This window comes from Scyliorhinus torazame, chromosome 10 (genome assembly GCF_047496885.1).
Source record: "Scyliorhinus torazame isolate Kashiwa2021f chromosome 10, sScyTor2.1, whole genome shotgun sequence".
NCBI classification, from domain to species: domain Eukaryota; kingdom Metazoa; phylum Chordata; class Chondrichthyes; order Carcharhiniformes; family Scyliorhinidae; genus Scyliorhinus; species Scyliorhinus torazame.
Window position 1 is genome coordinate 165,706,866 of NC_092716.1, and position 27,669 is coordinate 165,734,534.

Here is a 27,669-nt window from a genome sequence, read left to right on the forward strand (position 1 = left end):
CTCCCTAGCATGCCCCCTGGAACACTGGCACCGTGGCACTTCCCAGCTGGCACCTTGGCATTGCCACCCTGGCACTGCCAAGGTGACCGGATGGCACTACCAAGCTAGCATGAGCACTTTCTGGGTGCCAGGGTGGCATTGCAAGGGTGCCTGTGCCAGGTGGCACTGCCAAGGGTCAGGGGGCGAGGGGGACATGGGGACATGACCATGAAATGAGGGTGGAGGGGTGGTTTTGGAGGGTGGGGAGTGTAAGTACGGGCAGTGTCCATGTGTGTGTGTGTGGGGGGGGGGGGGGAACATTGCCCATGGGTGGGGGAGGTGTGGGGGACCCACAAGCTTACTTAGAGATTGGGGCACCCCTTCAAAATGATGGCCGGATCTCTGAGTTCAACTCCACAGTGGGAAAGAAAATTCTAAGTGTGGGCTAAACTAGTGAGAAACTCCCCAGGGCCCCAAAAAGTGACTGTCATTGAATAGCGGTGGGGAACTCGCCGGCGGGAAACCCCCTGACAGACCCACCACAAATTAACTTAGAAATTTGTTGGGAGGGTCGCGTCCGTGGTGTGGGGATTAAAGTGCAGAAAGTCAGAGAGCATGTGAAAAAGACAAGAAAGCAAGAATGGACTGTTAGGGAAGGAAGAGCTGTATTGAACAAGAATGTGCGCATAGTGTTGGGGGTATATAGGAGATTATCATATAGCTCGTTTGCTATAATATACGTTCAAGGGAGTTAAACATTGAAATTCTGGTATTAACTAATAAATGAAGATAATAACCCACAACCTCTTACATGTAGTGAGGCAGGTATCAACTTCACATAATAACCCAATTACCAAGGACGCCTTCAGGAGATATAAAGCCTGTCACCATTTACTACTTGTACTAGTTTCAGCAAGACTGGAAAAGTCCTGAAGGAGTTCCCCTTATCTTTTACATAAGTAATTTTCTCCTAAAATAATGCCACTATGTCAAAGTGTTCCTTTTGAGTTAATGAGTCTCTGCAATGTGTTCTGTTTACGCACCAATGAGAAATCATTAATGTCATTATAAACTTACATTTCATCTACTCTCAGCACAAAACAAACACTATCCATCCTACATTACATCCCAACAACCACTATACTGATTTACCATCTATTCAAATGGATGGTTAAGGAGGTAAAGGGCAAGATCCTAATTGATTTTAAGTCAATTCCAATGTCTCCAAGATATACATATGCCATAGTTAAGGAACATAGGGCGCGATTCGCCGGCCGTAATGCACTATCCCTCGAGCACGGTGCAATCTCGCAGGCTTCCTGGCAGTCTTTGCGCCTCGCGGGATTCACCCAAGTCCCACGAGGCTTTCAAATCTGAAACACACCCTGAAGGGGTGTGACCAAACGGCACGCGCCAAAGCCGGTTTTAAACCAACTTCGTCAAACTTACCTGGTATCCACCGGCAACACGGGATCCACCACCCTCCCCAGCGAGACCACAGCCGAGCGCCTGTCAGCAATGGTCCACACTAACATGAACATGCGGAACGGCACCCGGGAGTCTCCAGGGCCATCGGAGACCCCCCCCCCCCCCGGGAGTGTCAGGGTCACTGCAGGGTAACCACCTGGCCCTCCCCCTGGAACGTGGGCACCTTGGCATTGCCCAACTGGCACTTGGCACTGCCCCCTGGCACTGCCCAGGTGTCCGGCTGGCACTGCCAAGCCCGCAGGACGGTTGCTTGGGTAGCAGTGCAAGGGTGCCCGGGTGCCACTGCCAAGGGCAAGGGGGTGAAGTGGACCATGACCATGAAAGGAGGGTGGGGTATGCAGGGCAGGTAAGTAGGGGTCTCAGGGAGGTTGGGGAGTATAAGGGGCCTTGGGTAGTCCTGAAGAAGGGGTGCCCCCAGGAACCCAATAGCGGGGTGTTCTCACTTGGGGTGTGTGGGATAGTGCCCATATGTGTGGGGGGTTACATTGCCCATGGGGGGGGGGGGGACCCACAAGCTCACTTAGAGATCGGGGCACCCTTTCAAAATGGCAGCCCGACCTTGGAGTTCAGCTCCCCAATGCTAAGAAAATTTCTAAGGGCTGGATTCTCCATTCTGCCGCGGCAGATTTCTGGTTCAGCACGCCGTCGGAAAACCCCCGGGTTGCCGGCAAAACGGAGCATCCTGACGGCGGACAATCCAGCCCGAAGAAGTGTGGGCTAAACCAGAGAGAAACTCCCCAGGGCCCACAAAAGTGACTAAGTGTCATTGAATAGTGGTGGGGAACTCGCCAGCGGGAAACCCCCTGAAAAACCTGCCACAAATTAGCTTTGAAGTTTATGGGGAGAATTGCATATAGCTATTTGGGCGGCACGGTAGAATTGGTTAGTACTGTTGCTTCACAGCACATGGGACCCGAGTTCAATTGTCAGCTTGGATCACTATCTGGGCGGAGTCTGCACATTCTCCCCGTGCCTCTGTGGGTTTCCTCCAGGTACTCCGGTTTCTTCCCACAAGTCCCAAAAGACGTGCTTGTTAGGTGAGTTGGATATTCTGAATTCTCCCTCAGTGTACCCGAACAGGCACCGGAATGTGGTGACTAGGGGCTTTTTGCAGTAACTTCATTTCAGTGTTAATGTAAGCCTACTTGTGATACTTAATAAAAACTATTATTAATTATTATTATTATTTGACCTTGTGGGGAGTAGGTGGCATTGCGGTAATGTCACTCGGCCAGTAATCCAGAGGCCCAGACTAATGCTCTGGGGAAATGGGTTCAAATCCCATCATGGCAGCTGATGGAATTTATATTCAAGCAATAAATCTGCCGTTACAAAGCCAATCTCAGTGATGTTGCCCGTGAAGCGACCAGATTGTTGTAAAAACCCATCTGATTCACTAATGCCCATTAGGGAAGGAAATCTGCTGTCCTTACCTGGTCTGGCCTACATGTGACTCCAGATCCTTACCAATCATCCTCTGAAATGGCCTAGCAAGCCACTCAGTTCAAGGGTAATTAGTGACAGGAAACAATCCATTTTAAAATCCATAGTTAGTAAACATCATGCATGATCCAAGAGTGCAACTGGATAGAGGCAAATATCAGCTAACACCAATCTCGTGGAATGGTGCACTTGTACTGACTCTCCACATTTATGCTACTGTAACGGTCTCACTTATTCCAGGAATAAGAGCATAAATTTATTGTGGTGGAAGTGGGGAGCTGCTCATAGACACTGCTCTCCTGCAAACCAAACTAAACAAGGTCACTGTAAGAGCCACTATTGGCTGCACATGAGGTGAAGTGCACAGGAGACTCAATGGAAGTTACTATTGGTCAATATAAACAACGGCAGCATTTCATAGTTGTAGTACATGACTGCAGCTGGTTGAAAACTGCAAATTTCCATCACAGTTTAAATTCAACAGCATTTTTCTAACCTAGCTGTTTTTTAAAATCAGATTTGGTATTTCTGTAAATAAACTATTTGTAATTAACAGAAAAATAACTGGTTTAATTGCCATTCCATGTGATTTCTAAACATCCTGAACCCTCTGCAACATTTCAGAGATAGATGCAAATGTATTTTAGGGTAAATCCTACTTTTCCCATCAGTTTTGTGACGCTTTTTCTCTGAAAGAGATTGGACATTTCTGGTGTACTGCTTCGATAGTGTTGGGGCTGAAGAGGAGGCATCACATTTGAGCGCAATCCTATTCTCAAATGTTTACTTCCTGTTAAAGTGGCTGAATAGTGTTAAGAGGCCGAAACCCCTTTTCGCCCTTAATCCAGGAGTGTCAAGACAAATTGATTCACTCTTACAAAAACTTTGCCCATAATCAGATAACTCCAGCTGCAGCAAGGTTCAAATCTGGGCCAATTTAGCCATGGTTCAATGCAAATAATGCATCTCATTCATAAGGGAGTGGATTCAAGTCCCAACTCCAGAGACTCAAGTGCAAAACTGAGGCTGATACTCACGGAGGGTATACTGTACTTAAATAAATGATTTCCACTAAATGTCCAGGCTCATATTTACCCTATTTACCTTCATCATTAAAAAGCAGATTATCTGGTCATTATCTTATCACTGTTTGTGTAACTTGCTAAGTGCAAATGAGTCATACAGCTTTTACAGCACGGAAAACGGCCCTTTGACCCTTCGTGCCACCATGACCATCACAAACCATCTACTCTACCCCATTTTCCAGCACTTGGCCCACAACCTTGTTTGCTATGGCATTTCAAGTGCTCATCTAAATACTTTTTTTTATTTAAAGTACCCAATTCATTTTTGTTCCATTTATGGAGCAGTTTAACATGGCCAATCCACCTACCCTGCACATCTTTGGGTTACGGGGGTGAAACCCACGCAGACACGGGGAGATTGTGCAAACTCCACCACAGACAGTGACCTGGGGTTGGGATCGAACCTGGGTCCTCAGCGTTGCGAGGCAGCAGTGCTAACCACTGCGCCACCATGCTGCCCTGTCTAAAGACTTTTTAATGCTGTGAGGGTTTCCGTCTCTACCACCCTTTCAGACAGTAGTTCCAGATTCCCACCATCCTCTGAGTGAAAACGTTTTTCCTCATAGCCCCTCTAAACCTCCTGCCCCTTACCTTCAATCTATGTCCTCTGGTTATTGATCGATCCTGTAGGAGGAAAGGTTCCTTCCTAACAACCCTATATGTGTTCCTCAATTTTATACACCTCGATGAGTTCTCCCTCGAGCTTTTTTTGCTGCAAGGAAGACACATCCCTAACCCTAGCCCAGGCTGAAAGCGGAAATGCTCCATCCCAGGCAACTACCTGGCAAATCTCCTCTGCAATCACGTCTTTCCTATAGTGTGGTGACCAGAACTGCACACAGCACTCCAGCTATGTCCTAACCAGTATTTTATACAGCTCCATCATAACCTCCCTGCTCTAAAATCCAAGCCTCGGCTAGTAAAGGTCAAATGGACATGCACACCAAGGCCCTTCTGATCCTATGTACTTCCTAGGGTCCAACCATTCATTGTATACTCCCTTGCTTTGTTGGTCCTCCCAAATTACATTACCTCACACTTCTCTGGGTTATATTCCACTTGCCACTGTTCTGCCTATCTAACCAGCCCATCTATATCATCCTGTAATCCAAGGCTTTCCACCTCACTACTTACCACATCATCAACTTTTGTGTCATCTGCGAACCTACTGATCATACCTCCTACACTCACGTCCAGATAATTAATGTACACTACAAACAGCGAGGGACCCAGCATTGATTCCCGTAGGATAGGCTACTGTGTTTGCTACTTTACAACAGTCACCAAACTTAATTGGCTGTAAAACACTTTGGGAAGTCCGAAGGTCATGAAAGGTGCTGTGGAAATGCATGGCTTTCATTTTTAAAGTCTTAACCAGTTAAAATCTTGACAGAAGGCTTCATCATGTGTTTTAGCAGTTACAAGTAATGACCCTTATGTTTTTGTTATTTTAATAGCAAGATAATTAGAAAAGGCATTAACCCACTGAACAGCGACTCCGGATTAGCGTTAAATTTACTACTATGCAAGTGAAGTAGGGCAGCTTTATCCCCCGATTTGCATATTGCATGTGCAATACATTATTTCCACTGTAAGAAACATCTGTCCTGTGGCATTTATTATTAGAGGCTATTTTATTAGAACTAGCATTAGTTTGACAGCAAAAATGCACACAGGCAATAAGGCTGAAAGTTTACATCATGCTGAATTTTGAATGCTTTAGTTCACTTTTTGTTTGTCATCGGATGTCAGCTGAAGCAGCAGTCACCCGCACTGGCAAGCAGCCATTTGCTTTTGTCTGTATTCGGAATTAAATAGCATTCAGCAAATCCAATTCAAACAGGGATTTCATTTGTTTTAAATGCACAAGATTCACAAAGGAAATAATTGGTGTGCCAACAGGTCGACATGGTTCCAGTTTTACTCCTCGTTTTCTCACAAAGTAATTTGTTGATTTGGGCTAATCTGTTTGGGAAAACTGTCAAGCAGAGACAGGACAAGAGGGAAAAATAAAACAACACTTGGAAGGTTCTTCACTTAATGATATTGTCCATACTTCCTGATTGCCAGTTCAAAGATTGCTGGAAAACAGATGCCCATATTAGCTACCTAGTCAGATGTACAATACAGGTTGAAGTAAAAGAACAGGAATGAAATAAATAAAGTCCACTTCATTGTTAGCTGTATCAATTTCAGTAGTAAACTGAAAACACAAAAACTGATTGCACTTCAACAAAGAACAGACATTATACTTCATAACCTCAGAGCTTCCCAAAAGTGTATTAAACATAGAACATACAGTGCAGAAGGAGGCCATTCGGCCCATCGAGTCTGCACCAACCCACTTAAGCCCTCACTTCCACCCCCGTAACCCAATAACCCCTCCTAACCTTTTTGGTCACTAAGGGCAATTTAGCGTGGCCAATCCACCTGACTTGCACGTCTTTGGATGTGGGAGGAAACCGGAGCACCTGGAGGAAACCCACGCAGGCACGGGGAGAACGTGTAGACTCCGCACAGACAGTGACCCAGCGGGGAATCGAACCTGGGACCCTGGCGCTGTGAAGCCACAGTGCTATCCATTGTGCTACCCTGCTGCCATAAATTACAGCCAATGAATTGCAGCTACCATTGTTATGCAAGTAAAACCCTCAGCAAATCTGTACACAAGAGCTCACAACAGCAAGGACATAAATAACCAGATATTGGTTTCCTTAATTATGTCAGTTGACAGATAGATGTTAGTCAGGAAACTTGGAAATCTCTCTTGCTGTTCTTCAAACGTGTCAAATTTAGCAGGTAAACAGTGCCTCAGTTTAATGCCTCATCGAAAAGTGTTTGTTTCCCCAACAACAGTGCAGCACTCCTCAGTACCATACTGAAGATTGGATTATTTGCTCTAGTCCTGATATGGGGCTTGAACTTTATGAGGCAAGAATCCGGCTGCAGGCTGAGCTGTGACTTACAAATTTGAAGAAAAATAACTCAAAATTCAAAGAACCACATTGTTATAACCTGCCTGCTTACCATTGGCTGGGGACTAATGACAATCCCACAATCCTGTGGGAGTATGAGCTTCCCCAATGAGGGGGGGCGGAGAAATCATTAGCAGACTCCCTGTATAAATAAAGCTGGCCAGTTTGGAACCAGCAGGAAGGAGTAAGCAGCAAGCGAAGTTGCTGCTGGGTATATATGTTATTGTAAATAAATGTTATTTCTTAGTATCCTTGAAACTCGTGCTGGATTCTTCATGCCCCTCACAAAACTAGCGACGAGGGTTAAAGTGAATAGCGGTCTACACTGCTGAAGCCACCTCCCTGGATTTTTGTTGGATACAGGTTGAAAGTTGTTTTCTATTACACCATGCCTCTGTACGGACGTTTGGATGTTTTTGATGCTGCGCTGGAAAGCTGGGACCAGTACGCACAATGGATACGTTACTATTTCCGGGCAAACAATATCAACGAAAACGAGCGCCAGGTGGTCATATTGCTCACCGCCTGCGGCCCACATAAGTTTGGGGTGATTAGGAGCCTTACGTACCCAGCTACGCCGGACACCAAAACGTTTGATGAACTTGTGAATTTAGTGGGGCAACATTTTAACCCAACCCCATCCACGATAGTCCAACATTACCGGTTTAATACCGCTGAGGACCCCAGGCGAATCCCTTGCCGACTTTCTATCCAGGCTACGCAGGATTGCGGAGTACTGTGACTATGGTGAGACCTTGTCAGAAATGTTACGTGACCGTTTGGTTTGCGGTATTAACAATGCAGCCACTCAGAGAAAGTTGAGCCAACATTGACTTTTCAACAGGCCATTCAAATAGTACTGTCCCGAGAGAGCGCAGAACGAGGAGTGCAGGAGCTACAGGGAATGGAGGTGCATGCCTTGAGGCGCAACCCCTTCCGTCCGAAAACGTCCCCCCGCACTACTGTGGTACCTTGGGCGAGGCGACTTCCGGATCGACGCCAGTGGCCGTTGGACAGTCCTCCCTGAAGGGAGCCTTCGTCAGAACCAATGGATGAGGAGCCATGTCTGTGTCAGACTTGTAGGCGCCGACCCCATCGCGGACGCCGGTCCTGGGGGCCGCCGTCGTTCCGACCAAAACTGGGACCAGCCCAGGGGCTGTACCTTCCATGTGGATGAACCTGTGGCGACTACTCCCGAGGACGTGGAGACGGAGGATGGCTGCCTGCAGCTGCATTGTGTGGCAGCTCCCCGTGCGGCCCCCATTAAGGTGACAGTACGGGTCAATGGTCACCTGCTTGAGATGGAGTTGGACACTGGCGCAGCAGTCTCCGTGATCTCCCAGAGGACATTCGACCGCATCAAGCAGGGTGTACAGACCCTTACATTAACCGACAAACAGGCCAGGTTGGCCACCTATACGGGGGAACCATTGGACATTGCAGGAACGACGATGACCCCTGTTGTTTAAGGACGCCAGGAGGGGCATTTTCCACTTATCATGGTGCGCGGCCATGGGCCCAGCAGGTTGGGTCGGGACTGGTTGCGCCATTTGCGGTTGCAGTGGCAGCACATCCTCCAAATAGTTTCTGGAGGGTTGACTGAGGTGCTGGGACGATACCCAGATGTATTCCAGCCCGGTTTGGGGAAAATAAAAGGGGCCGCAGCCCGTATCCAAGTCGAACTAGGAACCATGGCGTGCTATTTCCGGGCGCGCCCGTGCCTTACGCCTTGCTCGAGAAGGTAGAAGGGGAGCTCACTCGTTTGGAGACTTTGGGTATTATCAGGCCCGTCCGTTTCGCTGACTGGGCAGCACCAATTGTACCTGTAATGAAGCCAGATGCCATAGTTCGCTTGTGCGGCGACTATAAACTTACAGTGAATACTGCTTCCCGACTCGACCGATATCCAATGCCTCGCATAGAGGATCTCTACGCGAAGCTTGCAGGCGGACTCTCGTTCACAAAATTAGATATGAGTCACGCCTACCTACAGTTGGAGCTGGACCCTGCCTCCCGACCATATGCAACGATTAATACACACCGGGGCCTGTATGAATATACACGTTTGCCCTTTGGAGTATCCTCTGCCTGTGCTATTTTTCAACGCGTTATGGAGGGCATTTCGAGAGGTTTACCGCGTGTCGCTGTCTACTTAGATGACTTTTTGATCACAGGGACGTCGGAGCAGGAACATTTGGAAAATCTGGAGGCTGTCCTTAGACGCTTTTCAGAGGCTAGAGTCTGTTTACGTCGCACAAAGTGCGTCTTTCAGGCGAAGGAAGTAGTCTACCTGGGTTATCAGGTGGACCGCGAAGGTTTGCACCCCGTCGCAGAGAAGGTGTGCGCGATTCAACAGGCCCCCGCCCCGACTGACACTTCGCATCTTTGTTCTTTTCTCGGCCTCATAAACCATTACGGGAAGTTCCTCCCCAATCTGGCAACTACGCTGGCCCCGTTGCACCTTCTGCTAAAGAAAAATCCCGCCTGGGTTTGGGGTCAGCCGCAAGAAACCGCTTTCCGGCAGGTAAAACAACAATTGTCGTTGTCTGGGTTACTAACCCACTATGATCCTGGAAAGCCTTTGCTAGTCACATGTTATGCATCCCCATATGGTATTGGGGTCGTCCTGTCCCACAAGATGGAGAACGGGGCCGAGTGGCCGATAGCTTTCGCCTCCCGCACATTGACTGCAGCGGAAAAAAAGTACGCGCAGATCGAGGAGGGCCTGGCAGTGGTCTTTGCAGTGAAACGTTTCCACCAGTATGTGTATGGCCGCCACTTCACTATCGTGACTGATCATAAGCCTCTGCTGGAACTTTTCAGAGAGGATAAGCCAATACCACCCATTGCTTCCACGCGGATCCAGCGCTGGGCTTTGTTGCTCGCTGCATACGAGTATTCTCTGGAGCACAAACCAGGAACGCAGATAGTGAATGCCGACGCACTGAGCCGATTGCGTTCATCGACCGGCCCCATGTCGACCCCCACGACCGGTGAGGTGGTTGCAACTGTAAATTTTATGGACACCTTGCCTGTCACGGTATCACAGATCCGTGAGTGGACCCAGACGGAACCAGTCCTGTCAAAGGTTCGACACATAGCCCTGTATGCTGGGCAGCATAGACAGCTCACAGGCGAGTTGCGGGCATTTTCCTCCAAGCTGTCAGAATTCAGCGTGGAAGACGGCATCCTCTTGTGGGGGATGCGTGCGATTGTCCCGGAAAAAGGACAGGAGCTGATACTAAGAGACTTGAACAATGGGCATCCAGGTGTGACCAAAATGAAAATGTTGGCCCGGAGTTATGTTTGGTGGCCAGGCCTCGATGCCGACATTGAGAAGGTGGCCCAAAACTGCTCCATTTGCCAGGAGCATCAGAAGCTTCCGCTGGCCGCACCCCTACATCACTGGGAATGGCCAGGGCAGCCTTGGGCGTGCTTGCATGCGGATTTCGGCGACCCTTTTCAAGGATCCATGTTCCTTTTATTAATCGACGCCCAGTCTAAATGGCTAGAGGTGCATAAGATGCTAGGCACAACGTCCTGCGCAACAATTGAGAAGATGCGTTTTTCTTTTAGTACGCATGGCCTCCCAGAGGTGCTGGTCACGGATAACGGCACTCCATTCACCAGTGAGGAGTTTGCGAAGTTCATGAAGATGAACGGCATACGCCATATCCGCACTGCCCCTTACCACCCGGCTTCAAATGGGTTGGTGGAGCGCGCAGTGCAGACATTCAAACTAAAGAAGCAGTCTTCCGGGTCAATGGACACGAGACTGGCTCGCTTTTTGTTTTCGTATAGGACCACCTCCCATGCGGTGACTGGGGTAGCTCCCGCAGAACTCCTAATGGGCCGGAGACTTCGCACCCGCCTTAGTATGGTTTTCCCGGACATTGGCGCAAAGGTACGCCGCACACAAGAACGGCAGGGACAGGGTTTTTCTGGGCATCGGCCGATTCGGCAGTTTGCGTCCAGTGACCCAGTGTTCATTCGCAATTTTGCTGGTGGTGCCCAGTGGGTCCCTGGCGTAATCTTTCGCCAAACGGGCCCTATATCTTACCAGGTGCAAGCCCAGGGTCGTCTCCAGCGCAAACATGTAGACCACGTTCGGTTCAGAAGACTATCCCTTCCAAAGATTCCCCGCCCCCGGAGCTCATTTCTACAGCCACAGAGACCAGAGACAATAGAAAGTAGTCCTCACAATCTTCCTCTGGTGCCTCACTCAAAGCCTGCGCAGGTCGTTACAGAAACCCGTGGAGATAGAGACGCCGAGATGACAGAGGCAGCAGACTCTGACTCCGAGGTGGAGACACAGGACGCATCAGAGGGGGAATTCTCGGGCCCACGGACCATGGATGTACAACCGTTACGCCGTTCATCACGGAAGCGCAGGTCTCCGTCTCGTTACACGCCGCCCGATCCAGCGCCTCGTGCATATGGTGTCCGGCCTGCGGCAAAATGAGTCCGACGCCCTCCTTCGCCAGGGTCTTCGGTGGATTCCTTGGATTTTGGGGGGGGGGGGGGGGGGGGGGGGGATGTTATAACCTGCCTGCTTACCATTGGCTGGGGACTAATGACAATCCCACAATCCTGTGGGAGTATGAGCTTCCCCAATGAGGGGGGGCGGAGAAATCATTAGCAGACTCTCTGTATAAATAAAGCTGGCCAGTTTGGAACCAGCAGGAAGGAGTAAGCAGCAAGCGAAGTTGCTGCTGTGTATATATATAATATACATGTTATTGTAAATAAATGTTATTTCTTTGTATCCTTGAAACTCGTGCTGGATTCTTCGTGGCCCTCACAAACACATACTCTTATTTTCTTCCCATTCTATACTGTGCATCTGGCTGGATCGCTCATTTTACTACATTCAGAAACTTTGCTTTCTTTTAAGCCCAATCGCCAAACAATCTGTATCTCACTCTGTATCTCATGCAACTATCCCAGTTTTTTCCAAATTAGTTACAACATCACTATTGGTGTCACTGACAAATTTTGGAAGCCTGGTCACTGATCCTTCATGATATCAGAATGGGTCCCAGTGCTGCCCATCTCTTACCTATGTTGATACTGTCCCTTAACAACTTCTAAAACATCTCTCATGCTGTGTTTCTTTTACCTTGTAATTCCCATATTCCAAGTTTAATGAACTCAATTATATGCTCAGAGATTTGTCAAGTATAATCTAATGTTTATACAGCCACATTGTGCCTCTCCTGGTTAATTCCCTGAACTTTATTTCAGGATGTTTTCTATTATTTTGTCCACTAATGATTCAAGTTCACTGTTCTATCTTTCTTCGATCTCTTAAAAAAAATCTTGAGGTGTTTCACAATGTTGAAGAGGCTAGATAAGGGCAGCACTGTGGCACAGTGGTTAGCACTGCTGTCTCACGGCACCGAGGACCTGGGTTCAATCCTGGCCTCGGGTCACTGTCCATGTGGAGTTTGCACATTCTCCCTATGTCTGTGTGGTTCTCACCCCCACAATCCAAAAAGATGTGCAGGGTAGGTGAATTAGCCACGATAAATTGGCCCTTAATTGGAAAAAAAATTGGGTACTCTAAATTTTAAAGAAAGAGTCCAGATAAATGCAAGTTGTCATTGTGGCTCATGTATCCTCATGAAGAACAGCACTTTAGCAAGCTGCTGGAAACTTAAAATGTTTGGCGAGTCCTGTTCTAGCAAGAGAGCTTATAAATGAAAATGAAAGGTGGTATTCTCCCCCAACTAAAAAATAAATTAAAAAATAACTACATTCAATACTGGGCTGTTCACATTATCTGCTGGAGAGATTAGTGACAAGGCATAATGGAGACATGGAGGACAAGCTGCCGAGATAGATATTAGGTCAGAAGAGCAGTTTGTACTCTACCAAGGCTATGTTGTTTGACAAAAGCCAACCTGCCCTCAATAAAAGAGAGACAAAAACAACACCATGGAATGCACAAGGCTATTGTGCATATGAGCGGATTAACTAACATCCAATAGTGAGAGTGAAGCTAGAATGGTTTACACAATGACTCATGCTAAACTTAAACCCCTTCAAAGTTAAGAGCTTTAAACAAACTTTCATAAACAATTTGATATTGCTGGAAGTTGAAGGCTAAATTGGGTTGCAGAGTTTACACACATATTAATGTGTGAGAGGAAGGATTGACATATACTTTCAAATTTCGTACAAGTGGAACAGGATCGGAATAATAACAGGACATTTACTGAGAAATAATTTTCTCAGAACCTGTGCACTGTTGCATAACATTGTGGTTAAGCACATGTTACTGCAGTTCAAGTCAGGAGTTAAGTTAGGTCTCATTAGTTTCACATGTCCAATCATTCATGAAAGCCTTAAACCATAAACTCGCACACAAAAGAAATCACAATTCATTGGCAGCCGCACAGGTCATCAATATCATAGAATCTACAGTGCAGAAGGAGGCCATTCGAATCTGCATCATCCTTAGAAAGAGTGCCCTACTTCAGCCCACACCTCCACCATATCCCTGTAACCCAGTAACCCCACCTAACCTTTTTGGACACTAAGGGACAATTTAGCATAGCCAATCCCCCTAACCTGCACATCTTTGGACTGTGGGAGGAAACCGGAGCACTCGGAGGAAACCCGCGGAGACATGGGGAGAAAGTGCAAACTCCACACAAACAGTGACCCAAGCCGAGAATCGAAACTGGGACCCTAGAGATGTGAAGCAACAATGCTAACCAATTTCCTGTCGTGCCGCCTAAATAATTATTTTATGGCACTAACACCAGTTTTCAATTCCAGATCGTTTCATTGATTAGATTTAAATTCTACTGGTCTGCTGTGGTGGGATTTGAACCTGTATCCCCAGCATTAGCCTGGTCCTCTGGGTTACTCGTTCAGTGATATTGCCACTACACCACTGTCTCCAGATGTATTCGATTCCAAGGATTATGTTTCGGAGGACACTTTCTTTCCAATTCACTGAATATTCCCAAGATAATACTTGAATATGCTTAATAATCGGTCATTAGCAAATCATCTGTTTAGTAACTTTGAGCAAGGTTCTGAAGATGGGGAAGGATAGAAATCATGTAGTTGGATCATGGGGTTATGGGTTGGTGAGGGGTACTGAGAAAGTTTTGAAGATGGAGAAAGAAAGCCTCTGAGCAAAGATAAGCATTGACAAACTTCACAAGGATAAATAATGGAACGGTCAAAATTTAGCGCAGAGAGGAGAGGATTGAGTGAGCAGGGGAGGTTCATGGAAAATATAAATTTGAAAAGCAGGCAGAGAAGGACAAGATACAGAATGATAGGAAGATTAAATGATTAAAGGTGTGGGAGGGTCAACTAAAAGTAGTTTCAATCTTCACAATAAAGTAAGTTGTAAGATCTATGCACTTTGCAGTGGAAGTGAAGGGAGCATACAATCTGTATGCAGACAGGTGACAGAAAATACTTTGTATATGAGCAGAATGACTTACACCTGGCAAAATCCCAGCAACCAGGGGGTTTACAAATTGTATACAAGAAAGGAGAAGGCTTTTCTCCACATTGAACATTCACAGAGAAGACTGTGGGAAGACACTAACTGAAAGATTAATTTTCTGTTTTTAGAAAAAAATAAAAAAATCTTAAAATTATCCATAAAATCTACCTCTTTGACAAAGCTTTTGGTTTACCTGCACTAACATCTCCTTATGTGACTTGGTGTCAAATTCTGTTTGCCAGTGATCCTGTATGGTGCCTTGGGATGTTTTACCATGTTTAAAAATAAAATAAAGGAGAAAAGCGAGGCAGAGAGGTGAAGAGGTTTAGGAAGAGATTTTCAAGGCTTATGGCCTTGGTGGCTGAATGAGGTGGGGTGGGGTAAAGTTTGGTCTGGACACAAATGTAGCTAGTTAACTTCAGACTTTAACTGCCACACCTTGCTCCATGTCATGTTACAAAGCAGGTGCAAGCCAGCAATGGTAGAGTGGCTACAATCCGGGATGCTCATAAGGCCAAAAGGTGGAGTCCTGGCAATATCGCAAAGAACTGGAGGAGCAAGGCAACGGAGGAATTTGAAACAAAACACAGAATTGTAAAAATCGAGGCATTGCTGAAGCAACCACTGTAGTTTAGTGAACAGAAGAGAGAAGGGTGAATGAGACTTAGGGCTTATGGGGATGACCTCAAGAGGGAGGATGGCTAGAGGGGCACTGGAAAAGTCATGTCCTGAGGTAACAAAGGCATGGACTTTAGCAGCAGGTGAGCTCAGGCAGGCTGGTGTCGGGTGACATTAAGCGATCTTAGTTATGGCACAAATATGTGTGATAGAACGTGTGACTGGAAGCTTGTCTGAGGTTCAAACATGGCACCAACTTAGGGTCTGGTTAAGATAGTTGCCAGGGGCATGGATGGAGTCGGTAGCTGGGGAACAGAGTTCAATGGCTTTGGTCTTCCCAATACTTAGTTGGAGGCAATGGGCAGCATATAGATGCAGAATAGAAGGGGCCACCAAGGATAGATCCTCAAGGTACATGTTAATTGCACCAAAAAAACTAGCACAACCTCTCAGAACTCCACATTTTGAGTATTGCTAAAAAAGAGACATGCTGCTGAAGTTTTTCATCTTGCTCTCATCAGTACAGATGCAAGAAGGCAAAAATTTTAAAAAGAGCAATTAATTAACTGCAGGAGAAAAGAGTGCTGATTGGTTGTAAATTGACTGATTGTTTGAGGCATTATCATGGAGAATGCACCTCGGAACTACTGACCCTACAGTTCTATTTAATTTAAAAAGACAACAATAGACACGTCATGACAAAGGAATGCTGATTAGTTTTCTAGTCAGCTCGGATTGGTTGGGGGGTGGATGTTGGATGGGGATGACCATGAAGAAAGCAACGGACATGTTCCATTTGAATTGCAGATGGAGTTTACCATGAATGGTAGATGGAGTTTAATATGAGCGGCAGATGGAGCTTAATTTGGATAAATGTGAGATGATGCATTTTGGTAGATCAAATCAGGGCAGTACCTACTCAGTTAATGGTAGGGAGTTGGGGACAGTTACAGAACAAAGAGATCTAGGCACACAGGTTCATAGCTCCTTGAAGGTGGAGTCGCAGGTGGATAGGCATTCAGCATGCTAGGTTTTATTGGTCAGAATATTGACTATTGAGTTGGGACGTCTTGTTGAAGTTGTACAAGACATTGATAAGACCAAACATGGAATACTTCGTTCTGTTCTAGTCAACCTATTTTAGGAAGGATATTGTTGAACTAGAAAGAGTGCAGAAGAGATTTACGACGATGCTACCAGGACTTGATGGTCTGAGTTATAAGGAGAGGCTGGATAGGCTTGGCCTTTTTTCACCTGGAGCGTAGGGGTGATCTTATGGAGGTCTATAAAATAATGAGGAGCATCGATAAAGTTGCTTCACAGCTCCAGGGTCTCAGGTTCGGTTCCCGGCTTGGGTCACTGTCTGTGCGGTGTTTCCCCGTGTCTGCGTGGGTTTCCTCCGGGTGCTCTGGTTTCCTCCCAGAGTCCAAAGATGTGCAGGTTCGGTGGATTGGCTATTAGCCCTTAGTGTCCAAAAAGGTTAGGTGCAGTTACTGGTTTACAGGGCTAGGTTGGAAGTTTGGGCTTAAGCGGGGTGCTCTTTCCAAGGGCCGGTGCAGACTCAATGGGCCGAATGGCCTCCTTCAGCTCTGTAAATTCTATGATTCTAAGGTACATAGTCGACATCTTTTCCCAAAGGTAGAGGAGTCTAGAACTAGAGGGCATAGGTTTAAGGTGGGAGGAGAGAGATACAAAAGAGACTAGAGGGGAAATGTCTTCACACTGAGGGTGGTGAGCATCTGGAACGGGCTGCCAGACGCAGTGGTAGAGGCGGGTATAATTTTGTCCTTTAAAAAGCAGTTCGAAAGTTACATGGGCAGGGTGGATATAGAGGGATATGGGCCAAATGCAGGCAAGTGGGACGAGCTTAGTGATAGAAACTGGGCGGCATGGACCAGCTGGGCCGATGGGCTTGTTTCTGTGCTGTAAACATCTATGACTCTATGAACAAAGAATACAGCACAGGAATAAGCCTTTCGGTCCTCCAAGCCTGTACCGGTCATGATACCAACCTTTCCAAAACCCTCAGCACTTCCTTGTGCAGTATTCCTCTGTACCCATCCTATCCATGTGTTTGTCAAGATGTCTATTGAAGGGCAGCACGGTGGCACAGTGGGTTAGCCCTGCTGCCTCACGGCGTCGAGGTCCCAGGTTCGATCCCGGCTCTGGGTCACTGTCCGTGTGGAGTTTGCACATTCTCCCCGTGTTTGCGTGGGTTTTGCCCCCACAAGCCAAAGATGTGCAGGTTAGGTGGATTGGCCCACACTAAATTGCCCCTTAATTGGAAAACAAAATTGGGTACTCGAAAAAAAAAAAATGTTTTAATGTCTTTTGAACGCCGTTAATGTATCTGCTTCCACAACCTCCCCTGGCAATACGTTCCAGGCACTCACCACCTTCTGCATTAAAAAAACTGTCTCACACATCTCCTCTAAACTTTGCCCCATGCACCTTAAACCTATGCCCCCTGGTGACTGACCCCTCCACCCTGGGAAAGAGTGCCTGCCCATCCACTCTATCCATGCACCTCATAATCTTGCAGACCTCTTATCAGGTCATCCCTCAACCTCCGTCTTTCTAATGAAAACAGTCCGAATCTATTCAGCCTCTCCACATAGCTAGCACCCTCCAGACCAGGCAACATCCTGGTAAACCTTCTCTGCACCCTCTCCAAAGTCTCCACATCCTTCTGGTAGTGTGGCAACCAGAATTGTGCGCAATATTCCAAGTGCGGCCGTACCAAGGTTCTATACAACTGTATGACTTTATGAATTAAACAAAAGCATGGGAGTCAATAGTTCCCTGGTGCATTCTCCATGGCAATGCTTGAACCAATCAATCAGCACCCTTTTCTCATGCAGTATAAATTGTTGCTCACTTTGACATTTGGCATTCTGTCCTCATGAGTGCAAGACAAAAAGCTTCAACAGCATGTCTCTTTTTTTTGGCAATACTCAAGTTCTGTACTACCAAGTAACTATTTGTAAACTCCAGATTCTTATGCTTAGTGTCTGGAAGGGAAAATATAAAAATATCAGAGCTTCCACAAAGGCTTACCAGAAGAATGCATTGAGTAGCCCTGCGATTGATTCCCTGTCTGTGAAAGCTGAATGGAGGCTCAGATGCGACAATTAGCCTAAGCCTTTTTGAATAAGGGAAGGAAAGAAAACTGTGACAGAACCATCTCTTGCCCCGATGTGGAAATGTGTGAATGGACATCAGCTGAGAACTGGGTTGCACTGGCAGTGATTTGCTGCAACTTGCCAATAATTTCCTGTGTGTGTGTACTCCTTTCCAAATAGAGTAAATCAAATAACTGCAGTGTAAATTCAAACTTCAGTTTCTTGAAGAGATACTGCATCAACGCAAATAGAATCTCAAAGGAAACTTAAAACATCAAAACTAAATATAATTCCTGTGTGTTTATGTTTGCGTACATATGTGCAGACATCTAAATATGGGCAAGTTATTGGAAGATACCTTCTGTCCATTGACCTGTTAGTAAGGAGGCAATGCTACAACCCAAATAGAGAAGAAAAAAGGAAAAATAAGAAAAGATGAAAGTTAACCATACAACAGTAGTAATTCAACTTACTCGTTGTTTGGAATGGGGAGGAAGATAAGCCCAGATCCACTCGGATTTGCCATGCAATTTGATACTGAACAATGTTTTTATCATCCCGGTCAAATTCCAGATCAACAGTCTCATATTTTCCAGTAACAGTTCAACTTACCACTCCTTGCAGCATTGGTGGTATTAGTCCACAGTACACAGGAATGAACGTGCTACATATACAGGCCTGCAAAACAGATCAAGAGTTATTTTTAATGATATGCCAGTGATACAGCTTTTATGGCTGTCCAAAATATATGCCTTTATAATCTGCTGGAAATTGGAAGATTAGGGCAGTATTTTGACTGGTAGAGTGCCCAGGTCAAGAAAGCTTCTTTCTTTGAATCATTAAAGGAAACCAGGTTTTTGGCTTCTGGTGCATGGATGTGGTATCTGTTCCCTTAGTCGCAATCAAATCAGGATTTGGGCATCAAAGAGGGAAATTCTCAGACATTTAAAGCTTTCCCACGCAAGCAGAAACACTGGAACAAATTCAACAATGTATACATCACCTGGATAAGCTCCTCTTTGTTGTTGAAAACTGTCACAAGAACATTCTCACCATCAGACACACGGGTCAATGAAATGCCCAGTCGACCTGTTGCAAGCTCATGTGCATTGTCTGGAAGTCCTTTATAAAGCCGGCTACGGATTATCTTCATCAAGTTAAAAGAAGGGTGGAGTGGACCCAGGAACCTCTTACGTGCTTCTTTGGAAACATCAATAATATTTGCACCAGATTCGCCTGAAAATTTGATTTTTTTTAAAATAAACAAAACATTAGTAAGCATAAACTTATCAATTCCTCCACAAAAGATTCTTCCATGTGTCCTATCAGTCATGTATTCTTACCCTGTGACCTATTTTTAAAAAGGTAGATTCCCAGTATCTGCTGTTAGCTGATCTTAACAGAACATTGGGCATAAAGTGACATCAGCACACTTGGGTTGGGAAGGAAAAATTCATTCAAGAGACATTGCTGTGGGTTTATATCTGGTCACCCTGGCTTAAGTGCATGTATGCTGACATCGGATGAAAACAGAATTGGGCCCAGCCAGGTTATGATCAAATAATATTTGATATTCACTAACATTGCTCACTCATGAAAAAAATAGTTAGGCCATTTCCAGGGTAAAACCCATCTTTGTACAGCCATTCCAGCAAGACGGCATCTGCAAGAGATAATCCCAAACAAAATGCATACTGGCTATATACTCATGCATAAAAAGTTATGTTTCCTCAGCAATAACGATCACTTATAAATAATGGCCATTTAGGTAAAGTTATCAGGAGTGGGGCAATAACAAAAAATAAGAGCTCGACAATACTACTTAAATTCTACACTCTAATTAGGCATTCATTTTCAAGGCTACTATCTGTTGAATAACCAAATTAAGGCTTTGAGAAACTTGCATGTAAATGCAATTGTCTGACTGCAGTTGTTTAACCTGAAAATAAAGGAGACAACACGAACTTTAAATAAATGAGCCAAAATGATTTCTCACATCAACTGCAATATCAATGTGTTCCCTGGTTCAGCATTTGCTTCAAAATGAATAATAATAATATTTATTATTGTCACAAGTAGGCTTACATTAATGCTGCAATGAACCTACTGTGAAAATCCCCCAGTCGCCACACTCCGGCACCTGTTCGGGGACACTGAGGGAGAATTCAGAATGTCCAATTCACCTAACAAGCATGTCTTTCGGGATTTGTGGGAGGAAACCGGAGCACGCGCAGGAAACCCACGCAGACATGGGGAGAAAGTGCAGACTCCGCACAGACAGTGACCCAAGCCGGGAATAAAACCTGGGACCCTGGCGCTGTGAAGCATCAGTGCTGACCACTGTGCTACCGTGCCACCCCTTAAATGGAATAAAGAACAGGAAAAGGCCATTTATTAATCACTACATTGTACATTTCTGGTGCTCTTTATTTACATTGTTTCAGCAAACTTGACAGCCTGAATTCAAGGAGATACACTCCAACACCCAAAGACCTCACACAATGGTTACTAACGCCTCCTGCTTTAACTGTGCAAAATAGTTCTGGGTGGAGCTCTGGATTGATTGACCATGGATAGAATTCCACAAGCGGTGACATAGTGCTAACTCAGTCCAAGTTTAGCCTGTTACTGTGCTGAAGTACAAAAATAGTACAAGTCCACAACAATCCCTGCATTTATTTTGCCTTTTACAAAGCTCCCATCTAGGGTAGGTTGGCACATTTGAAGCATTTGGCTTATTTTTCCAGTCATTCTGCTGCCAATTTCCAGAGAAGTGCTTTGAAACATGCCCGGGAGCTGGCTGCTGCCATTCAGCATGTACTATTACATCAGTAGAATGGAGTCAACAACTAATGGATGCTAACAAATATAAATCCAAATCAGGAAGTGCAGTGCCATTGTGAACCCACATCTTCCAGCCTTGCAGAGCAATTGAAAATAAATTGCTAAGTGCAGCATCTGATGACAGAGTGTAGCTCGAGACACATTGCAAGCTTGGGGATTTTGGTAAATGAGGCAATTCGGTGCCATGAGGGAGGAGGTGCTGTTCTGGCCCTTTACAATACAGGAACAATCCGAGACAAGGAGCTGGAGACAAATAGCAGGACTTGAGCGCTGAAGCCCAAAAACATTAATTAGGTGAGCAGATAGGTTAAGTGAGTTTAAGTTTCTTTTGCTCTAAAATAGGGCGCTATTTAAATGGGTACTGGGGAGATACAAGTAGTGTATGAAAATTTGTAGCTTAAATTAATTAAATCACTTGATACAACTACAAATAATGATGGTGCGATATTTCTAAACACAATTTGTTCAATCAAACTCAGCAAAGATGGCAGGGCAGGTGATCTGTTGCACCTGTAGCAGGTGGGAGCTGGTGGACACCTGTGTGATGCACAGTATCCACATGGGTAGTGTCTTCGGCTTGAGGAACCTTGGCTCAGAGCTGATAAGCCAAAGTCTGAGTTACCGATACTGCAATGCATGAGAGAGGGGGATAGGTTACCTGGTCCCTTTGTTATAGGAGGCAGTCTCAGGCTAGTTACTTCCACTCTGGTGTATGGTGATGGACAGGAAGGTGTGATTGCGAGTGAGGCAGGTATTGGGATCCACTGGAGGACCCTTGGCCTTTGTAACTGTCAAACAGGTTTGAGCTCCTTGCAGCTTGTCAGGACAAGAGTACAGGGAGTTTAGCTCATTGACTGTGGCAGCATTATGCAGGGAGTCCATTCAAGTTGGTGATTAGGTGGTGGGGGGGGGGCGGTTCAAAGAAATGGAGTTGTAGTAGGGGACAGTATAGTTAGGGGGGATAGATACAGTTTTCTGCAGCAGAGAGTGGGTCTGAAGGCTGTGTAGTCTGCCTGCTGCCATGGTCAAGGGCATCACCTCAGACAGAAGAGGAACTTGGGAGTGGGAGAGAAAGGGTTCAATTGTTGTGGTCCACTTGGGTACTGAAAACATAGGTAGACATTCTGCTATAGAGAGTATGAGCATCTAGGGGCCAGATTAAAAAGTAAAACCACAAAAGTAGTAATCCCTGGATCATTACCTGAACAACAACCAAACGGGCAGAGGGTAAATAAGATCAAAGAGTCAAAGACTGGCACAGGTTAAATGGGTTTCAATTCCAGGGGCAATGGAACTAGTTCTGGGGAAAGAGGAAGCTGTACTGTTGGGACAGCCTTCATCTGAAGCAGACTGGGATCAGAGTACTGGCAAATTGTAGAACATGGGCAATAGAGAGGGCTTTCAACTAAATAGTTGAGTGGTGGGGGAAGGTTCACGTGATGGGGGATTTGGAAAACTAAAGGACAAGACAATTTTGCAGGGAAATTCATAGAATCCCTACCATGGAGAAACAGCCATTTGGCCCATAGAATCTGTACCGACTCTCCAAAAGAGCACCATAACCTAGGCTCACTCCTAAAGGCTGGTTATCTGAATGTTCTCAACGTTTGTAATGAGATGGATGAATTGATAGCACAAACAGAAATAAATGACGAGTATAAGATATTTGTGACAGAGATATAGTTGCAAGCTGACCAGGCTGGAATCTGAATATTAAAGCGCATAGTTCAGAACAAAGAACAAAGAAATGTACAGCACAGGAACAGGCCCTTCGGCCCTCCAAGCCCGTGCCGACCATGCTGCCCGACTAAACTACAATCTTCTACACTTCCTGGGTCCGTATCCCTCTATTCCCATCCTATTCATGTATTTGTCAAGATGCCCCTTAAATGTCACTATCGTCCCTGCTTCCACCACCTCCTCCGGTAGCGAGTTCCAGGCACCCACTACCCTCTGTGTAAAAAACTTGCCTCGTATATCTACTCTAAACATTGCCCCTCTCACCTTAAACCTATGCGCCCTAGTAATTGACCCCTCTACCCTGGGGAAAAGCCTCTGACTATGCCCCTCATAATTTTGTAGACCTCTATCAGGTCGCCCCTCAACCTCCATAGTTCCAGTGAGAACAAACCGAGTTTATTCAACCGCTCCTCATAGCTAATGCCCTCCATACCAGGCAACATTCTGGTAAATCTCTTCTGCACCCTCTCTAAAGCCTCCACATCCTTCTGGTAGTGTGGCGACCAGAATTGAACACTATACTCCAAGTGTGGCCTAACTAAAGTTCTATACAGCTGCAACATGACTTGCCAAATCTTATACTCAATGCCCCGGCCAATGAAGGCAAGCATGCCATATGCCTTCTTGACTAACCTCTCCGCCTGTGTTGCCCCTTTCAGTGACCTGTGGACCTGTACACCTAGATCTCTCTGACTTTCAATACACTTGAGGGTTCTACCATTCACTGTATATTTCCTACCTGCATTAGACCTTCCAAAATGCATTACTCACATTTGTCCGGATTAAACTCCATTTGCCATCTCTCCTCCCAAGTCACCAAACAATCTAAATCCTGCTGTATCCTCTGACAGTCCTCATCGCTATCCGCAATTCCACTAACCTTTGTGTCGTCTGCAAACTTACTAATCAGACCAGTTACATTTTCCTCCAAATCATTTATATATACTACAAACAGCAAAGGTCCCAGCACTGATCCCTGCGGAACACCACTGGTCACAGCCCTCCAATTAGAAAAGCATCCTTCCATTGCTACTCTCTGCCTTCTATGACCTAGCCAGTTCTGTATCCACCTTGCCAGCTCACCCCTGATCCCGTGTGACTTCACCTTTTGTACTAGTCTACCATGAGGGACCTTGTCAAAGGCCTTACTGAAGTCCATATAGACAACATCCACTGCCCTACCTGCATCAATCATCTTTGTGACCTCCTCGAAAAACTCGATCAAGTTAGTGAGACACGACCTCCCCTTCACAAAACCATGCTGCCTCTCACCAATACATCGATTTGCTTCCAAATGGGAGTAGATCCTGTCTCGAAGAATTCTCTCCAGTAATTTCCCTACCACTAATATAAGGCTCACCGGCCTGTAGTTCCCTGGATTATCCTTGCTACCCTTCTTAAACAGAGGAACAACATTGGCTATTCTCCAGTCCTCCGGGACATCACCTGAAGACAGTGAGGATCCAAAGATTTCTGTCAAGGCCTCAGCAATTTCCTCTCCAGCCTCCTTCAGTATTCTGGGGTAGATCCCATCAGGCCCTGGGGACATATCTACCTTAATATTTTTTAAGACGCCCAACACCTCGTCTTTTTGGATCTCAATGTGACCCAGGCTATCTACGCACCCTTCTCCAGACTCAACATCTACCAATTCCTTCTCTTTGGTGAATACTGATGCAAAGTATTCATTTAGTACCTCGCCCATTTCCTCTGGCTCCACACATAGATTCCCTTGCCTATCCTTCAGTGGGCCAACCCTTTCCCTGGCTACCCTCTTGCTTTTTATGTACGTGTAAAAAGCCTTGGGATTTTCCTTAACACTATTTGCCAATGACTTTTCGTGACCCCTTCTAGCCCTCCTGACTCCTTGCTTAAATTCCTTCCTACTTTCCTTATATTCCACACAGGCTTCGTCTGTTCCCAGCCTTTTAGCCTTGACAAATGCCTCCTTTTTCTTTTTGACAAGGCCTACAATATCTCTCGTTATCAAAGGTTCCCGAAAATTGCCGTATTTATCCTTCTTCCTCACAGGAACATGCCGGTCCTGAATTCCTTTCAACGAACACTTGAAAGCCTCCCACATGTCAGATGTTGATTTGCCCTCAAACATCCGCCCCCAATCTAGGTTCTTCAGTTCCCGCCTAATATTGTTATAATTAGCCTTCCCCCAATTTAGCACATTCACCCTAGGACCACTCTTATCCTTGTCCACCAGCACTTTAAAACTTACTGAATTGTGGTCACTGTTCCCGAAATGCTCCCCTACTGAAACTTCTACCACCTGGCTGGGCTCATTCCCCAATACCAGGTCCAGTACCGCCCCTTCCCTAGTTGGACTGTCTACATATTGTTTTAAGAAGCCCTCCTGGATGCTCCTTACAAACTCTGCCCCGTCTAAGCCCCTGGCACTAAGTGAGTCCCAGTCAATATTGGGGACGTTGAAGTCTCCCATCACCACAACCCTGTTGTTTTTACTCTTTTCCAAAATCGGTCTACCTATCTGCTCCTCTATCTCCCGCTGGCTGTTGGGAGGCCTGTAGTAAACCCCCAACATTGTGACTGCACCCTTCTTATTCCTGATCTCTAGCCATATAGCCTCACTGCCCTCTGAGGTGTCCTCCCGTAGTACAGCTGTGATATCCTCCCTAACCAGTAGCGCAACTCCGCCACCCCTTTTACATCCCCCTCTATCCCGCCTGAAACATCTAAATCCTGGAACGTTTAGCTGCCAATCCTGCCCTTCCCTCAACCAGGTCTCTGTAATGGCAACAACATCATAGTTCCAAGTAGTAATCCAAGCTCTAAGTTCATCTGCCTTACCCGTAATACTTCTTGCATTAAAACATATGCACTTCAGGCCACCAGACCCGCTGTGTTCAGCAACTTCTCCCAGTCTGCTCTGCCTCAGAGCCACACTGTCCCTTTTCCCTAGTTCTCCCTCAATGCTCTCACCTTCTGACCTATTGCTCCCGTGCCCACCCCCCTGCCATACTAGTTTAAACTCTCCCGTGTGACACTAACAAACCTCGCAGCCAGGATATTTATGCCTCTCCAGTTTAGATGTAACCCGTCCTTCTTATATAGGTCACACCTGCCCCGGAAGAGCTCCCAGTGGTCCAGATAACGGAAACCCTCCCTCCTACACCAGCTGTTTAGCCACGTGTTTAGCTACTCTATCTTCCTATTTCTAGCCTCACTGGCATGTGGCACAGGGAGTAATCCCGAGATTACAACCCTAGAGGTCCTGTCTTTTAACTTTCTGCCTAGCTCCCTGAACTCCTGTTGCAGCACCTCATGCCCCTTCCTGCCTATGTTGTTAGTACCAATATGTACAACGACCTCTGCCTGTTTGCCCTCCCCCTTCAGGATGCCCTCTATCCGTTCGGAGACATCCTAGACCCTGCCACCAGGGAGGCAACATACCATCCTGGAGTCTCTTTCACGTCCACAGAAGCGCCTATCTGTGCCCCTGACTATAGAGTCCCCTATTACTATTGCTCTTCCGCGCTTTGACCCTCCCTTCTGAACATCAGAGCCAGCCGTGGTGCGACTGCTCTGGCTGCTGCTGTTTTCCCCTGATAGGCTATCCCCCCTGACAGTATCCAAAGGGGTATACCTGTTCGAGAGTGGGACAACCACAGGGGATTCCTGCACTGACTGCCTGCCCTTTCTGGTGGTCACCCATTTCTCTGCCTGCACCTTGGGTGTGACCACATTTATATAACTGCAATCTATGACGCTTTCCGCCACCTGCATGCTCCTAAGTGCATCCAATTGCTGCTCCAACCGAACCATGCGGTCTGTGAGGAGCTCCAGTTGGGTGCACTTTCTGCAGATGAAGCCATCCGGGACGCTGGAAGCCTCCCGGACCTGCCACAGAAGGCGAGGGGGAAAGGAATAGGAGGCTGGGTAGCTCTGTTAATAAAAGATTATATCAGTACAATAGCAAGAAATGATCTCAGTTCAGAAGATCAAGATGTAGAATCAGTTTGGTAGGTGATAAGCAGAAGGAAGGGAAGGAAATCAGTGGTGAGAGTAGTTTATAGGCCCCGTAACACTGTAGGACATAGTGTGCATCAAGAAATAATGGTGGCCTACATGAAAGGTATGGCAATAATTATGGATGACTTTAATCTTCATTTTGATTGGCAAAGGTAGCATGGAGGAAGAGTTCATAAGATTGTATATGGGACAGTTTCTTAGAACAATGCATTTGGAACTATATTTTTTCATGGGATGTGGGTATCACTGGCAAGGCCTGCATTTGTTCCCCATTCCTATTTGGCCTTGAACTAAGTAGTTTGCTTGGCCATTTCAGAGGACATTTAAGATTGAACCGTAATGTGGGTTGGGAGTCACATGTAGGCCAGGTAAAGATGGCAGATTTCCTTTCCTGAAGGACATTAGTGAACCAGGTGGGTTTTTACAACAATGGACAATAGTTTAATGGTCATCATTAGACTTTTAATTTCAAATTTGATTGAATTCAAATTGCAACATCTGCCATGGTGGGATTCAAACAGGGTCCCAGAACATTGCCTTTGGTCTCTGGATTACTACCCCAGTGATAATACCACGACACCATCATCTTCCAAAGGAACAGACTATTTTGGGCCTGGTAAGATCAGATTAATTGAAGACTCACAGTAACGGATCCTCTAGGCAAGAGTGATCATAAATTGAATGTGAAATTCATCACGTTAAGACTGAGAAATGTGGGCCCATAAGTAGTGCCTTAAACTTAAGTAAAAACAATTACAAGTCAGAAGTCAGTTGACTAACGAAGACTGGGAAAATAGTTTAAAGGGACAATAGTAGAGAGAGTGGTAAGCATTTAAGGAGATATTTCATTAATCTCAACAAAGCTTTATTCCATTGAGGAAGATAGACTCTATCAGAAAATT

General features: G+C 46.0%; 1 protein-coding gene across 1 annotated transcript in view; it reads right to left on the reverse strand.

The window, feature by feature from the left end:
• The window catches only part of pnpla2 (patatin-like phospholipase domain containing 2), a 124,898-nt gene that overhangs the window by 56,742 nt on the left and 40,487 nt on the right, over positions 1-27,669 (reverse strand). The window contains exons 2-3 of the mRNA XM_072518907.1: positions 19,185-19,417; positions 18,794-18,859 (exon numbers count right to left, since the gene is read on the reverse strand). Coding sequence (XP_072375008.1) covers positions 18,794-18,859; positions 19,185-19,417 — 299 coding nt within the window. The remainder of the gene's footprint in view (positions 1-18,793; positions 18,860-19,184; positions 19,418-27,669) is intronic.